Source organism: Carassius carassius, chromosome 23, assembly GCF_963082965.1.
Source record: "Carassius carassius chromosome 23, fCarCar2.1, whole genome shotgun sequence".
In the NCBI taxonomy this organism is placed as follows: domain Eukaryota; kingdom Metazoa; phylum Chordata; class Actinopteri; order Cypriniformes; family Cyprinidae; genus Carassius; species Carassius carassius.
The window spans coordinates 12,947,509-12,964,962 of record NC_081777.1 but is presented as its reverse complement, the minus strand read 5'-3'; the positions used below and the strand labels follow the sequence as shown (position 1 = coordinate 12,964,962).

At 37.8% G+C, this 17,454-nt stretch overlaps 1 protein-coding gene across 2 annotated transcripts in view; it reads right to left on the bottom strand.

The window, feature by feature from the left end:
- Positions 1-5,704: 5,704 nt before the first annotated feature.
- The window catches only part of LOC132101341 (neprilysin-like), a 47,658-nt gene continuing 35,908 nt past the window's right edge, over positions 5,705-17,454 (bottom strand). For both annotated transcript variants that reach the window (XM_059506225.1, XM_059506226.1), the window contains exons 10-23: positions 15,817-15,918; positions 15,557-15,693; positions 14,802-14,895; positions 14,562-14,690; positions 12,894-12,992; positions 12,568-12,645; positions 12,380-12,483; positions 12,180-12,238; positions 11,918-12,037; positions 11,679-11,812; positions 11,415-11,480; positions 10,815-10,910; positions 6,238-6,314; positions 5,705-6,134 (exon numbers count right to left, since the gene is read on the bottom strand). In XM_059506225.1, coding sequence (XP_059362208.1) covers positions 6,035-6,134; positions 6,238-6,314; positions 10,815-10,910; positions 11,415-11,480; positions 11,679-11,812; positions 11,918-12,037; positions 12,180-12,238; positions 12,380-12,483; positions 12,568-12,645; positions 12,894-12,992; positions 14,562-14,690; positions 14,802-14,895; positions 15,557-15,693; positions 15,817-15,918 — 1,395 coding nt within the window. In that variant the 3' untranslated portion in view covers positions 5,705-6,034. The remainder of the gene's footprint in view (positions 6,135-6,237; positions 6,315-10,814; positions 10,911-11,414; positions 11,481-11,678; positions 11,813-11,917; positions 12,038-12,179; positions 12,239-12,379; positions 12,484-12,567; positions 12,646-12,893; positions 12,993-14,561; positions 14,691-14,801; positions 14,896-15,556; positions 15,694-15,816; positions 15,919-17,454) is intronic.

The following is a 17,454-nucleotide window of genomic DNA, read 5'->3' as shown; positions in this document are numbered from 1 at the left end:
TAGCATAAGTTGAAATTAATTTACTTGGTAATTTCATGCTGTCATTTAACAATCATTTCAGAAAGAACAGCAGGAAATGGAAGTGGCAATCATCTTTCTTTACTTTTTGTGATGTTTATCTGAGTGAAACGTTAAGAGAATAAGAGAAACGTAGCCACATACATCCGTTCCTATTCTATGAGACATTAATATTTTCCAATGAACTTAACACAGACTGGTATCTGAATATCCTAGCTGGTTTGGTGCCCAACTGTCTAGCTGTGCTTAGTTAATTGTCTAGTTGTGTCATGCAATCTCATATTATACATCTGCCAGTTGATGAAATGAATGTCAATCGGATTCTGTGTGTTTTTGTTTAAAACATAATATGTTGACCCTGAGGAATGAATTGCACTTTCCTCGTGTTGCATTAAAGACACAAAAAAGTAGTCATAAAAATGTGGAGGCTATTAAATTAGTAAAGTTTTGATCCACATGGAGGTATACAAATTTATTTTAGACATTTTAGTGTATCTCGTTGCCGACACCATTTCATATTTGATGTTAGATTAAAAGTTTTTCAGGCATCAATTTAGTGACGTGTACATTGATAGAATTCTATAATTATCTGCAATACCATATACCGCCACATGATGTCGTTGTATCATCCTGTGTTGTGTATCCAGCCAGAGAATAAAACCCCATGAGCAGTGACTGCTGTGCAATGCATTCCAGATACTCCGTGAACTAATATCACCGCATACCATGGTCCCCACACACCATAATGGTCAGTCAGGGGTCATGCCATTAGACAACAACACACAATAGTGAAGAGAGGTTAGCACTGGGTGCAAAGGGCAAATGACAGGTTCACTTTTATAAGCTGTTTCAAAAGGTTCTTCTTCTGAGGAATGTGTGTTTGGACCTACAGATTGCTTATTAGAGACAGCCGTTCATCTCTGTGTGGGAAAATGTCACAGTGCTGCCCCATTCTTTGTAATACCAACATACTTAAAACATTGTTTACTTGTTCTGTATCTGTCTCCCCTCTCACACCTAACCAGGCTTTTTTATCCTTCATCGGATTATTCAAGAGTTATAATGTTTTATATAATTTACTTCTATACAAAATGCAAAATAAGGCATACAATAGTGGGATAGTGTCATAATAATTTAACATAGTGAAGGATAGAATTGATGAATATATAGATTGAATGGGGCTCTCCATTTATGTAAAAACATTTAGAATAGTCATAGTCTGTATATGGTGAAGTGATTGTTCTATTGATTTCTTATATTTATTATACTGAAGTATCCCACTGGTAATCAGAGAGACTATAGTATCAGTGGCCCGGCACCTGTGTACAGGAGCATTAATCAATTAGCTTCAAATATATAAAAATAAAACCTTATGCAATCTATTATTAGCTAGATCAGTATTAATTTACACATCATCCTCCTTTAAAAATTCCCTCATAGACTGCCAATGGCTTTTGTAGAACTGTTCAACAAAAGGTTAATGTTGAGAGACTTACATTTTAATGGCACACATTAATTGCTCTCCTTGGTGGGAGCTTCAATGCTGTGTCAGGATGTGTCTGAAGCTTGTCATTTGTTTGGGCAGATAAATTGTCTAGAGATGAGGGATGTATTTCTCAGCTTGAAGTGCTTTCTTCTAGACCAGAGTGTTCTACCACATCACTGTCTACACGGACAGATGTCTTAGTGTCTTATATCGCCAAGGTGGGTTGTTTTATTAACTCACCTGCATGTGATATAGTTATAGCAGGCCAGAAGTTAAATTGTTTAGCTCAGTCGAGTCAACCAGTTGTCATCCTTGATTGGAGATGTGGGTTCGGCTCTTGATATTTATAACATATATGAAGCTAGCCTAGTTAAGCAACTTGACACGACCAAGAGTGCAGTTTATCCAGAAGACGATTATGACTGCAAATTTGACATTGATTTTATGGAATAGTTCAAACAATTAGTTAATATTAAGTGAATTTTAGACACAGTCAATGCTGACTGTGCTTGATTTAATGAAAATAGTTCCAAACAAAGATCACAGAACTAGTTGAGCATGTCTGAGCAACACACGCTGTGTTTCGTTACCAAATGATTCATTGTATTGAATGAATCAATAATTCAATAACCCATTCATAAACACAGGCACTTGGTTCATTCTTGAATGAATCAGCCGTCTGAATGAATCGTTTGAATCAATTACTCAGTGACTTACTCATTAAGCCTTCTGTTGGTTTAGGCCTACTTTCATATTTAAAAGTAATTAATATTTGTATATTAAAATAAAAAACGTTTAATTTAAAATTTTAATTTAAAGCATAACATAATTTATGCAGTTGTAATTTATTCTGAAGTGGAGAGATCTGTTTTGTTGATTCTTGATTTAATTTGATTTGTAACAGTCCTATAGTGTCTCATTATATTAACTGTAATTATAAGTAAAATTTTACTATTTAATATGAAAAATTGTTAGCCAAAAGGCTGTCTTTTATATAGGCAAAAGTTAGCTGGAAATCTAGGTATTAAGGTTGAAATCATAGTTAGAATAATTATATAGTTTTCTCAACAAGAGGAACTTAGTGTTACAGTTGCTAAATGATCTTCTGTGGTGGAGTTAGTGAGGAGATAATATTAGGCCCAGTGTTGTGCCTGAACGCGCCCATTGAACGATAGTTCATGAACTCGTTCATATTTTGGGCGAACGTGAACTGAACGTGCTGTATTAATGCCTGATGAACGTTAATGTGAACTCGTTCATTCTGGTGTCTGTGAACGGCACGCTCTCTCAGGTTAACTTCGTTCAATAGGGTGCCAGATTTCTATAGAGCCTTCCAGGCGAAAATCCGGCTAAAACACACCGTAAACGGGTCTTAATATGTAGCGGAAAAACACCCAATCTGGCAACACCAGCCACCAGTGTCGCACCGCCGTCCGCCGCATGCGTGACGCGTCATCAAAAAAAAAAACAGCAAACGACAGCAGCATGTAGCAAGAAGGCGTATGATCATTTAAAATAATTTTATGATGTTTATGACAAGGTCGGTGAGAATGGGAGACAAAGCATTAAAGCAACAATGGGGAAATGCTGTCCCCTCAATGCTAATGTAAACCCTGGTTGGATAAGGATTCAAAATTGGATATGAAGATGAAATCTGACGCATAGCTTCATTGTTAAAACTGATAAAATAATTGCTGTCTGTGATTCTATATGGGCTGTGGCAATAATTTTGAAAAATAATAGCTCGCAGCAACGTATGGAAAAAAAGAACTATGAACTAGTTCATTTTTGGAACTGTGAACTTTAGTTCAAAATTTTGTAGTTTGAACTATGAACTGAACTAGTTCATTTTAAAATTTGTGAATTGAACTTTGAACTAGTTCATGTAGAAAGTGAACTTTCCCAACACTAGGCCTGCACATTAACAAGCAAACTTTCATGGTATGGGCCAAAAAAGGCAGTGTACAAGCAATTCTAAATAATGTTGTAAAACTTTCTGGACATATTTTAGATTGGTGGTTATGTTGATGCCCATGCAATTACAAGATTGTAAAATTACAGATAGTGGAATAAACTATTCAACCGTATGGAATTGAAAACAGATCAAAACAAGACAGCAAACTTATTGTGTTTCAAGACTGGAAACTGAACAACTTTGCACTCAAAGTAAGCTTGAATTTTCTCTGCAATACAAAAATAATAATAACAATAATAAAAAATAAAAATAAATAAATAAATAAAATAATAATTCATTAAAATAAATTAATAAATAGCCAAATAAATTATTATTTGTTAGTGTGATTTTTATACAGTATTTGTGTTGTCCGGTTTTAGAATGTCACTGGCTCTGAAAACAATGAAAGTCAATGGAAAGTAATTATTATAAAAATAAATCAATAGATTAATATATTGTGTGTTAATATCAAACATTAAACACACTACAAGTTTAATAGTGATATGCAGCAGGGAGTGAAGAGGGTATGGCAGACTCGCAGTTCAAGTTTCAGCCCTCACTGTAACCTGTCACCAGTCAGCCAACAAATCTGTTTTTAATCAGGTGGGTGGCAGCATGAAGTATATTTAACTCATCTGCAAAGAGGCAGTAAAGATGGTGGACAGGGCCTACAGGGCTAATATGAAGTGAAGAGCAGCAAATCCTTATGGTGAAGCTTTACAAAGGGTCAGAAGATTTGTGAGCATGCACTGCAAAGGGCTGTACACTCCTACTTTTCCAAGGCCCCAAATGGGAGCAAGTACCCAAAACAAATCCGTCTCAGTGCAGCATAAAGGCATTACACATGAAAAAATAACAGTGATTCTTTTCACTGGGCTGCTTATATTCTGCATTACACTCTCCCAGGGCTTGTTCGCCCGCCAAGGAAAATGCAACAGAGGTTTTTGAGGCCTGTTTTTGTTCCTCGTTCAACACTTCTCATCAAAGAAGCCTTGAGACCTTGAGAAAACAAAATGCACAACAAAGACATTTTTACTTTTAACAATTTATTCATAAAACAAATATTTTCTTCTGAATATGCTTATTACAAAGTATCTAAATACAGGCATCTGAGGTATATTTGTCTGTGAAGTGGTTGAGATGGATTTTGGTGAACAGTGTTTTATCAGAGAGGGGAAAACAGTGTGCAAAGATGTAAAATAGCAAACAATGCTGAGAAGAAAAGAAAAGAAAGACCCCTGGGATCAAATGGACAGAATAGAACAATAATGTAAAGAAAAAAAAAACAGCAGCATTTTGATGAGCTTCTTGTTTTTTAAACTTACATACTATCCCATTGCCCACGAAAATGAATATATTTTTTAATGCTAATGTAAAATACATGATAAATCACTATGCATGATGACTAACAAAATCACAAATATAAGCTTCTACATTTTCAAAAATGCAAAATAAAATTTAATTTGGCAATTTGTGCCATTGCTAATAAAGATGTAATAGACGTTAAGCAATTCAAAAACAATTATGTATAAGATATATAGATTTTTTAAAAAGCAAAGTAAGGATATGTGTACAAATCTTTGGCATAAACACTGTCTGCATGAATTGGTCTCAATATGATTCATTTAGTCCTCCACATCATATGAAAACATTGACAAATGTTGAACACAGAATTAAAAACACTTTAAGGCTTTAATTCAGTGACGCTTGACAGAATGACATTATTTGTCACATGCGCACCCATTCATACAAATATCAAGGACAGCACAAATGAAAGAAGAAATAAAAAGATGCATTTGTCTCTCCATCTGTCATGTTTGGATTTTCAAATCAAACACTTAGTGTCTGATTTACAGAAAATGTATATTGTCCCAGTTAATATTTTATGATAATAAGCTAATCTTCTAAAGAAAATAAATTCAATGACACAAATTAATCTTTTTTTTTTTTTAAATTACAGATCAGATAATTTGTTAATGAGATAAATTAATACAGAGTTTAACAATTTTCTTGGAATACACTGAAATATCTATTAACTCCCATGGTACTATACATAATATTCTTGGGCATGTTTGGGAAGCTTCATAATTACTTACTGAATCTAATCAAATTGACCAGTATAAGCAATGTACACTAGTATTGCGTTAAATATGTATATACATAATGCTACTAATATCTCCAAATCACAGTTTTATTTGATTAACATTATGTGATATTTTTTGACAGTATCTCTACATAACCTTTACTTTCGTTTGTTTTTGTTTTTTTTTGTTTTTTTTTACTTTATTCTTCAGATTTACCAAGTATATAAAACAGTAAGAGCCATGAACTGAGTAATCATCTCACAAACTGTATTAAAATAAATCGGCTGATGCTTATAGGAGTGTTCTGAGACAGTTACCCCTCAATATATATGGCTCAAGTGCACTGGTGGAGTTGAGCATAGTAGCCATAGCTTACACCGATGAGAACATTTATCAGCATCTGCCATCATGGTCTAAGAGTCAGCAGAGAGGTGAGAGGATAAATGGACCACGGGCCCTCAATATAACCCTCATCTTCTGTTCCTCTAGTAATCACCACACTCTGCAAATCTTCTCAGGCACCATGTTGGTGTTTTTCTGACACTGGAAGGCTTTGGCAAACTCTGGGAAGTTCTGTAATGACCCAAGAACTCTGTACAAAAATGGAAAAGTAGTGATTACCAACACATTCTAATAAGAGTATGAAAGGCATAAAACAGAAGTGCATGATTGTCAGTGAAAGAAGGTTAACATACCTAAACTTCCCTGGACTGTGGACATCAGTTTTGATGGAGTTGACAGCATGCTCTGGTCTATGTGTTCCACACCAAACCTTGTAAAAAAAAAAAAAAACCTTAAAGCATTACTATTTGTATTCAACAGACTGGTCATATGCAGGAGTTCAGCAGAAGGTAAGTCAAGTCAAGTCTAGTCTACTTTATTGTCAATTCTTCCACATGTACATTACATACATACAGAGAATTGAAATTGTGTTACTCTCAGACCCTTGGTGCATACAGATAACACTAATAGTAGAACATTAAATACAGATAAAAATTATAAAGTACAACTATACAAATATACAAATAGGTAATAAGTACATAAGCAGCACAAGGCACATGGCAGATAGAGTGCAAACCAGTGAGGTAAACAGTGCAGATATAATGATTGTAGTGCAAAAGAGCTTATTCAGTCTGATTAGAGTATAAAAAATCTCAAAAACTAGTTCTTTATTTAAACTGACAGAGGTAGTTGATTGAGGTCAGTTAACTGCTGAATGAGGTAGTGAGCAGACCAATGCTGTACAATGTGTCTGGTGCAGGTCCCAGTGTGGGAGCTGGGGTGGGGGGGCTGTTGGAGGGGTGGTGATTGAGGTTAAGAGTTCAGTGGTGGATGGGGAAAAAGAGGAGAGGGGAGGGGAGTCAAGGTTGGGTTCAGCTTCCTGATAGCCTGATGAATGAAACTGTCCTTCAGTCTGCTGGTCCTGGCCTGGAGACTCCACAGTCTCCTCCAAGATGGCAGCAGACTGAAGAAGCTGTGTGACAGGTGCGTGGGATCACCTGCGATGCAGAGGGCTTTACGGGTGAGATGGGTTCCATAAATGTCCTGAAGGGAGGGGAGAGAGACACCAACGATCTTCTCAGCTGCTCTCACTATGTGTTGAAGAGTCTTCCACCAGGACGCGTTGCAAGCACCAAACCACAAAGTGATGCAGCTATTCAGGATGCTCTCGATGGTGCCTCTGTAGATGGTGCAGATGATGGGGGCCGGGGCTCTGGCTCTTCTTAGTTTGCGGAGGAAGTAGAGATGCTGCTGTGCTTTCTTGGCCAGTGCTGCTGTGTTGTCGGTCCAGGAGAGGTCATCTGTGATGTGCACAGCCAGGAACCTGGTGCTGTTCACTCTCTTCACAGTCACAACATTGATGGTCAGAGTGTGTACTCTCCTAAAGTCACTGCACCACCCAGCCAGGTGGCTCACCTTGCTCCTGTAGTTTGTCTCATCTATGTTGCTAATGAAACCCACCACAGCCGTGTCATCTGCAAACTTAATAAATAGGTTGGAGTTGTGAGATGGTGTGCAGTCATGGATCAGCAGAGTGAAGAGGAGGGGGCTCAGCACACATCCTTGGGGGGCCCCAGTGTTCAGTGTGATGGTGCTGGAGGTTTTGCTGCTGACCCGTACTGCCTGAGGTCTTCCAGTCAGAAAGTCTAACAGCCAGTTGCACAGCGAAGTGTTGAGCCCCAGCTGGACCAGTTTGTGAATGAGCTGTTGAGGGGTGATTGTGTTGAATGCTGAACTGAAATCTATGAACAGCATTCTGACGTATGAGTCTTTTTTGCTAGATGTGTGAGTGCTGAGTGGCAGTGGCGGTGGCATTATCGGTCAAGCGGTTGAACCGAAATGCAAACTGGAAGGGGTCCTGGGAGTGGGGGTGGGACAGACTTGATGTGGTGCATGACTAGCCATTAAAAGCACTTCATGAGAATAGGGGTAGGTCCAACTGGATGGTAGTCACTGAAGCAGGATGGAGACAGCTTCTTCGGGACTGGACTGATGGTGGTAGCTTTGAAGCATGTGGGGAACAATAGCCCGACTAAGCGAAATGCTGAAAATGTCTGTGAAGACATCAGTGATTTCCACTGCACAGTCTCTCAATACATGTCTTGGAATGTTGTCAGGACCCGGAGCTTTGCGTGCATTGATCCTGCTGAAGGATTTTCTCACGCTGTCCGGGGACAGTGTCATTACCTTGTCGCGGAAGGAGGTGGAGACTTCTGTGTAGTGGTGCTGTTTTGTGCCTCAAACCGAGCAAAAAAGGCATTCAGATGGTGCTGTCACAGGTCCACGGTGGGGGATTGTAGTCCGTAATGGCCTGTATCCCCTGCCAAAGGCTCCGAGTGTCTCTGGTGCGGCCGAATCGATGGGCTATCCTCCTGGAATACTGTCTCTTAGCCTCACTGATGCTGCGGGATAGGTTGGCTCTGGCTGTCCTCAGGCCCACTTCATCTCCAGCTCTGAAGGCAGCATTCTGCGTCTTCAGGAGTCTGTAGACATCCCCTGTCATCCACGGCTTATGGTTGGCCCAGACAGTGATGGTCTTTGTGACTGTTTCATTATCAATACACATGGTGGTGTAGGCAGTGACAGTCTCAGAGTACTCTTGGAGTACTCTTAAAACATATTCCAGTCAGTGGTGTCAAAACAGTCTTGAAGAGCTTGAAGATCTTACGACCCTTCCGGCACACTTGTATCTGTTTGTGAACTGGTTTGGTGACTTTAACGAGTGATCTGTATGCAGGCATTAACATGATAGTGATGTGATCTGAGGCACCGAGGTGGGGGAGGGCCTGGTAAGCTCCTTTGTGGGTTGTGTAAACAAAATCCCAAATGTTTTTACCTCGTGTTGGAAATTTGATGTGTTGGTGTATTTTGGGGAACACACTCTTTAAGTCTGCGTGGTTGAAATCCCCAGTCAAGATAAGAAAAGTATCACGGTGGGCTTTCTGCTGCTCACTGATGTGCTGGTACAGTTCATCTAGTGCCTCACTCCTGTTGTAAACAGCAACGAGCAGTATGGCTGAATATTCCCTTGGCAGAATGGCCAGCACTTAATAATCATAAACTCCAACGGGGTGAGAAGTGTTTGCAGACCACAACAGCATCATGGCACCATGCATCATTGATGTAAACACAAAGCACGCCGCCGCATGATAGCATGTCTGCTGATCTGGAACGCTGTTGCTGAGCCATGTTTCCATAAACACAAAAACACAACAGTCTCTTACAGTCCTCTGAGTTGAGCGTAGTAATCAGATGTAGTCCAGTTTATTGTCCAAAGAGCTTATGTTAGCCAGTACGATGGTGGGGATAGCTGGCTTGCATGGGTTAACCATTAGCCTAGCCCGGATACCGCCACGCTTACCTCTCTTCTGCTTCCTCTCACGCCACTTGTGACGCCTCTGCTGTGGGCAAGATGCAGCAGTGGGGTTCAGTGATGGTGAAGGCCTCCGGAGCAGACTTTGGCTTGTGCAGAGTTTAACCCTAAAAAGTGGTACTGCCGACATCGAGCAGAAACACACGACTGTATGTGCTCTGAGAGATGCGATGAAGATGTACAAAAACTCTGCGACTCACAAGCCAAAAAACACCGTTCTGACGGGAGAGAGAGAAGCTTCTGTATGTGGATGTGCCGCCATATTGAGCTTAGTTGTATTGTATTTGTGACAATGTTGATATATTTGAGCCTAAGGGGTCATTGGCATTATGGGGCAGATTTACCAAACAGGACAATCTAGTGTGAGTGATTAGGCCCAAAAAGGGTTTGCAGCAGGCACAGCTCATCTAAATGGGCAGTTGGAACAGAGCCCCACCAAAAAATTGATCCACAACATAGACCTCTATATAAACTGAAATAAAATAAATTGTAAAAGTGTAAAAGTCGTAAAGCAATATATAGTTAAATCCCGCCTTTGGCTTTAGCAGGCATGTATACAAGATACTAAGCAGGACAGATGGTGCCTGAGACCTCCCGAGCTCAACAGCGCCCCACAATTTTGCAACGTAAATCTGTGGTGAAAAGGGGAACTGCAGCATGCTCTAATTGAGAGCCATTGGGGCAGATTTGAGACTGCCCTGCTTGTTTTCACGTCACCTTATGTGAACCACGCTCCACCAAGACCATATCAATCACTTCAGCTATGTGTCTGCATCAGATCAGTAACTAGCTGGCATGTCTGCTTTTTTTTGTACGTGGAGTAGTGGATCAAAATCAACAAAGTATAAATCATTTAGTTTAAATGTGCTCACATGAATAGCCTTTTATGGTTATATTGTGTTTGTTATATTCTTATTCTGAGAATAGATACTGTATATGATCATCTTTCCTCACCTGAATTGCTCCACAACTTGTAACATTCTTAATCAACATTTGGAAGTGATAAATGCTATATTAAAGCAATTATAATACAGCATTTTATGCATGCTCTCCCGTCAATCAACATTAGCGCACCACCAACAGGATAACGCAAGGACATCTCTGCCAAAATGTTGTCCGCATTTGTTCCAAGATTAAAATAGAAAGTTTACAAAATGTTTTTCCTATATTAATGCTACGATACAGAATCTGCCCCACCTAAATTTATGGCCAGGAGCCGCTACTGGTTGGTGGTGCAGTATTGTCATGACAATGAAATTTAAAATAACTTAACATTCAATGTAATTTTTTGTGTGTGTGTGTTAATAAACATTATGTCACAAGTGCTGTCATTAGATCTTAAGTTTAGAGGTACCGAACCTGAAATATTCCTGCAAGTTCTCTAATTAAGTGTATCACCTGTGCAAAGTTAAGGAAAAAGAGTTGCTCGTGATTGAGGTCAATTCCAGGGAGAGTAGCCTCTTTCCCATGTTTTTTCACATAGTTCTTGTAGGCCTGAAAAAGTAAGCACAGTGATTCTGATGAATCTTGGGAAACAGTTACTGAAAAACAAACTCTTGTCTCTCACATTTCTAAATAATAATTAACATCAAAAATGAAGTTTTATCTCACAGCCAAATGCCTTCTGATGGCTTTCCTAAATGACAGATTTGGGATTATATATTATATACAGTTGACTATATTTGATGACTGTAGGCCATGAACAATTTTATCCCCCTTTGGCTTTTCTAAGAGTCCAAACTATTAAGCCTATTCCCTCTGTCATCACAGTCTGACAGAAATCCATCCCCAGTAAAACAAACTGAGCTGCCCTCTCTGCTCAACATATGAGTATCCGAGTATCCATTTCTTTTTTTTTAACCTTCAAAATAACTCCTTTTGACTGCAGAGACATTAATTAAAAGATTGAAACTTTGTCCCCTTTTGCAAATGAGAAAGCACATCAAACTAAACCAATTCTTCTAGCAGTAAAAAAAGGCTAAATTGCCCTCTCTTTACTTGATAAGACTGGCGAATGCCCCCGTTGTCCGCAATGTTCTCCCCAAGGGTATTATTCCCATTTAACTGTTCACACAAAGGACAGAAGAGAGAAAAAAAGAAGAAAGGGGATGGAAAATGAGACAGTAATTTAGATCTCCAAAAAAAAAACACAGCTTATTCCATTTCCAGGAAAACTATTATATTTGTAATAAAAATACAGATAATATAAAAGAAATGAAATTTTTAAAATGGTCATGTTCATATTAGACAGTTATTGAATACATTGTGTCCATTCGCCAAATCCCAAGAGAAGCTTCCATACTGGTCCACAATGCATTTGGAAAGCTCTTGGAATTTCTGAGTTGAAGATGGAGTCCACCAGTCTTTGAGGTCACCATCCTTATCAAAATTACGTCCTGAACAAGGAAAGAAATGTGGAAAAAGTTAGCTTGCAGCAGTGTTACATGACAAAATATGTGGGGGGGGGGGGGGGGGGGGGGGGTCTGTTTGGAGTCTGATACCATTGTCATCAAAGCCGTGAGTGATCTCATGCCCAATGACCATCCCAATGCCACCATAGTTCAGAGACCAGGGCTGACCTTTACCAAAGAATGGTGGCTGAAGAATACCTGCAGGAAATACTAAAAGAAAGCAGATAACTCAAATGAGTTCTTCATGGTTAGACAAAGCAGGTTATTATAAGTTTTTTAGGAATTTTTATTTTATTTTTTATTATTATTTTTTTTTAGTTACTGCTACATTGTGTAATTGTGATTCAAATACCTATTTGGTTTCTGCTAGATGAGTAGAATGCATTGACAACAGCAGCTCCTGTTATCCACCTTGAATTAAGGATGCATATCACTTTAGTATTTAATTAGAGCTCTTTATTCGTTAGGGTTTTATGACAGTTACTAAACTGGGAAAATGGAAAGACTATTTTAGAGCACAGATATGCAATCACATATCTTATAAGTTCTTACTCTTCTTTGTTCACTTTGATTTTCAGTTTCTTTAGGCGTTTCTTCTGACCAAACTCCAAGTTCTTTAGAATGTTCTCAAAGTATTCTTCTGCACTGTAGCTTAACTAATAGGAAAATAGAAGATTTATTTTCAATTGTTTCAATTAACATGATCTTTTTAATTCACCCCTCATCTTGTAGGCACTCACATTTTGGTATTCCTGGTCCAGGTATGTGTTGTTCATTATATTTTCTGAAAAACCAATTCTTTCTCTGATTGCTCGTGCCTGTAGTGAAGAAAAGTAAAAATAAAAAAATAAAAAAAAACAATAAAGACCAATAGTTTTATTAATGTCTGTCTTTGGTATAGCAAAAAGTCAATTATAAGCAAACTCTTTATTTCTTTATTCAAGATTTCTGTGGAATTAGCTTTCAAAGATACAGATTTAGTCATGTCCTGGCATTTTTGATCAGCAGTGATTGTGCAGTATCATTAACCTTTAACCTGAAACACAGAATTAAAAATAAGCCTAACCTTCTCCTCTGCAGCTTTCTTAGTTTCAGCATCCATCCAAGCTAGATCATCCAGATTACTCACAAATACCTCTGTGATGTTAGTGATCATCTCATCCATCTGAGAAAAACACAGAGAAGGATATCATCAGATACCATTTCTCCACAGAAATTTCATACATATTCTGGTTGGGAATTGTTTAGTAGGTTGTGCATACTGTCCAATATAAATTATCTACTAGAAGATGTCCGTGATACAATGAAAATTTGCAAATGGATTAAAATACTTTTCCAAGTTTCAGTGTGGTTTAGACAAAAAGCTATATGCAGGCCAATATCCACCCCAAACATTAGTAGAATGTCTTATCTATCAAGGGTGGAAAACCAAATAAGTAATTTCAAAAAAAAAAAAAATTCTGAAAGGTTTTGTGTTCTTTATCATCCATTTAAAACCAATGACCTGTGCATAAATAACAAAACTGCATCTATTTGTTCTTATCTGTTTATGTTTGACAATGATAAAGTTACGGAAAATTGGAAAAATAATCAACTATCTGTAAAGCATGTTCACACTCTGCATGATGGATTTGTTTTAACTGGAAATTACAAAATATCTTGTTCTCCCATTTATAAAACTGGCAGACTGAGAGACAACTGATAGTCCACTGCATGTTGTTCTCCAACAGATAAACAGAGCTGGATAAGGATAATTATTGACATATGACTTGGTGTGAATATCTGTAACATTATCCTGATGACCTCAAACCCACTGGCACGACATTGATGTAAGGAATGATTTATGGGTGGGCCTTGTATGAGTCACCTGATCATAGACAAGCACCCACAATGCTAACACTTGCTGTTATGTTATGCATGTGCTTTTGTAGGCGAGTATAGTCATAAACCCAAATGCTGCTGACATACATAGGCGCAGGAAGTGGGGGTGCAGCAGCACCCTCAGCACCCCAACTTCCTGTGCCTATGTATGTCAGCAGCATTTGGGTTTATGGTTTATGTTTTTCTTGTTGGCAACTGTTTAACTGTTAGGAATAATAAAAAAAAAAAACTATTTTCTCCCTTTTCAAATGTCAAACCACATCAGAAAAGCATTTATTTTTTATAAAAATGGCATCCATTTAATAATTTGAATTAAATCAATATTTATTTGATCAAATCAATACGTTTTGCATACTGTTTTATAATGCATTACAATGCTGAGGTGCAGATAATTGCCAGTATTTGCAATAAGTTATTAGCAGAATATCCTAATGTTTAAACAGTATAAATAGAATCTCGCGATGGAATTGTTTATTTTAGGGTTTCACAAAATATTTGCATTTATGGCTGCTGTTCGACAATGTTAGTAGAAAAATAAGTGAGCTGGATTTTGTTATTTTTTTCCCCAGTTCCGAGAGGCCATATTTGATGAAACTGTGCAGAGTGCAGCCATGTACATGTGGTGGGCTTGAGGCAAGGAGAGTCCAGTGATTAATGGAGTGTCAGATGTCAGTGTGTTTTATGACAGGTGGTACTGGTGCAATGCTTAGCTGTTCTAACATGCATATGAGAAAATGGATCCGATTCAAATCATCCCACACAGGACTCAAGAGTATGTACAAACATACACAAGCACATTTTCAAGAACCATTATAGGACCCATACAGGCATATACTGCACACACACAGCTCACCATGTCTTTACTATCTCCTGGAAAGGCTTCCTCCACATATAGTCTCCCCACAGCATTCTCCATGTTGCTGTTTACATAGATGGCACACTGTCTCCAAACTGCTGGTTCAGAGGTGGTCCCATAGATAGCCTGAGAAAGGTTGTATCAAGATTATAAATGTGTATAAAATTATGCTTGTAAATTCACAGTTTGAAGTGTTTTGTTGTTGTTGTTTGTTTTTTTTGTTTTTTTGCACTTTACCTTTCTAAATGCTTTCCTGGTCTCCCTGTATGTCCTGCTCAAACCAACCACCAGATTCATAATGAAACGCCATACTATGTAGTTCTGAATGTCCCTACACATACAATCACAGAATGAGTGATGCTGTATGTTCAGTCATTTGGAAAAATAAATACATCCCATGGAAATGGTTTTTTGACATTTTGACAAGCGAACATTTGATGCTTTTTGAAACATTGCATATTAATGAAATTGATACATCCTAACAAATGGCATATTAAATTGATATTTCATAGAATGTTTCACAATTAAAATTGAAATTCACCTAAAAAACATATCAGTCACATGGAAAAAGTAAGCAGACTCAGTAACAAAAAATAAAAACTAAATAAATAAAAGGGAAATGGTAAATTAGACTAAGGTGCCAGTCAAGACTTGGTGGTAGTGATTAAAACCTGTTTAGCGCAGGTTGAACCTGTCATATTTAAACCTCTCATATGTCATATACAGTGTGGCATTCCCTTTCCTGCTGAGGTGTGTGGTGTCATCATGACACAATCTCAAGAGTTCTGCAAGGTCTTTAGAAAAATAAATAAATAAATAAAAAGGTTGTGGATTCCTATTTGAGTCTGGAAATATCGACACATTATTTTAAATACATCATTCCACTATAAGAAAACCATCTACAGGCTGCTCACATATTAAACGTAGAAATCTTACAGCAACATTAATAACACATTCTAAAGCCCTATACAGAAGATTGCATCTGAAAGTACCTCTTTGTGTACTTGGCAAGGACAGGGTTCAGCCTCTTAAAATAGTTTGGGGCATACACAATAACCTCCTCACTGTCTGTAATGGGAATGCCAACTGTGTCCATGATCTTATTAGTGAAGAGTGTCCAGTTGAACACCTGAAAAGGAGCAATGCAGACCTAAATGAAAAGTCATAATTCCATTGTAGTTTTATGAGGATAAGATAATAATACTTTTCACTGCATTGGAGTTGAAGTGTTGTTTTTTTTTTGTATTATTACCCTGGAATTAAACTCCAGAGTGAAGTTGTTGTTCAGGATCTCCAGAGGCATCTTGTTGTAAAGTAGAACTGGGTTGTTTCTGTCCTCTGGTGTGTCTGTTGCCTGTGAAGACAAGGAGAGCATTAAACTGCAAAAACGTTGACAGCATTTCATATGATGTGAGAAGGAGATTTAACAGCTTTTTGTCCAGTTATTTCAGTCTCTTCACTTTATACCTACAGCAGTCCAGTCCCCAATACTGTAATATTATGTGCCGCTGGCTCTGATGTCTCTTTAGTGGTTAAACATATAATATAATTCGTTTTGGGTAAATCTAACAGGTTATCTTTGGTCTGTATTCAATTTATCTATATGTTAAAATGAAAATAAAAAAGGCAAATTTATATTTTTTGTTTCATTGTAATGGCTGTATATATACACATATCCCTGAACTAAGTACATTTCTGCAGCTGTTATTTTGTTTAAATGAAAACGAAAGGAGACAGTGGTATTTGATATCATAATTTGTTTTATTGTAAATATACAGAGAGGAAAATTGCAGTAGCCAAGGCAAGCTGACTGATGTTATCAAGTACACTGCTGTTTGCAGAATTACCGGATTTGCGTAGTCGCGGACCTACATCACCAGTCTATTTGCCTAATCTTCCCGGTACTTTAGACTGCCGTGGAAACGCAGAAAGCAACAGGTCTGGGGGGACAAAAGATCCTGGGGAAAAAAGTTCCTGGTACAAATGTTCCGGATAATTTCGGTTGAAACGCGGCAAAAGTTAAGCTGTGCAGCCACTCTTGCAAACAGTTTCAGTGTGGAGCACAAAATTTTATGGGTTAAACAAAGAAACATACTGTTTTTTGGTCAATGAATGTACTATAAAGTTTCAAGTAACTCCCAAGTATTTTCCAGATTTAGCTAAAAAAATATATAAAAAATTATATCTCCTTAATCAGAAAGGGATATCCACATACCTTAGGCCATGTAGTGAACGATGCAAATAATAATACATGTGCATACAATTAAACAATAAATAAAAAAAATAAAAAATGTAAATCAAACCTAAATTAATTGTAAATGTGGAGCACTTTCTCAGGCAAGTGTGCTCACATAGAGGTTTTCAGGGGCCATTGTGAATAAATTTATATTTAAATTCAAAGAGAAAAGATGCTAAGGTGACCAGAAGTGCCACTTTATCTTGCACTGATTGATCGTTGTATGACATTAAAGTACCGCAAGACGATTCTAAAGCATGGAGCCATTTGCTCTGCTCTCTATCCGATTAAGTCTGACGTCAAGTCAAGTCACCTTTATTTATATAGTGCTTTAAACAAAATACATTGCGTCAAAGCAACTGAACAACATTCATTAGGAAAACAGTGTGTCAATAATGCAAAATGACAGTTAAGGCAGATCCTTTTCTTATCTAGCACCTAGACTCTGGAATAACCTACCTAACACTGTTCAGGAGGTAGACACACTCTTGCAGTTTAAATCTAGATTAATGACCCATCTCTTTAACCTGGTTTACACATAACACACTAATATGCTTCTAATATCTAAATCCATTAAAGGATTTTTAGGCTGCATTAATTAGGTAAACCGGAACTGGGAACACTTCCCATAAAACCTGATGTACTTGCTACATC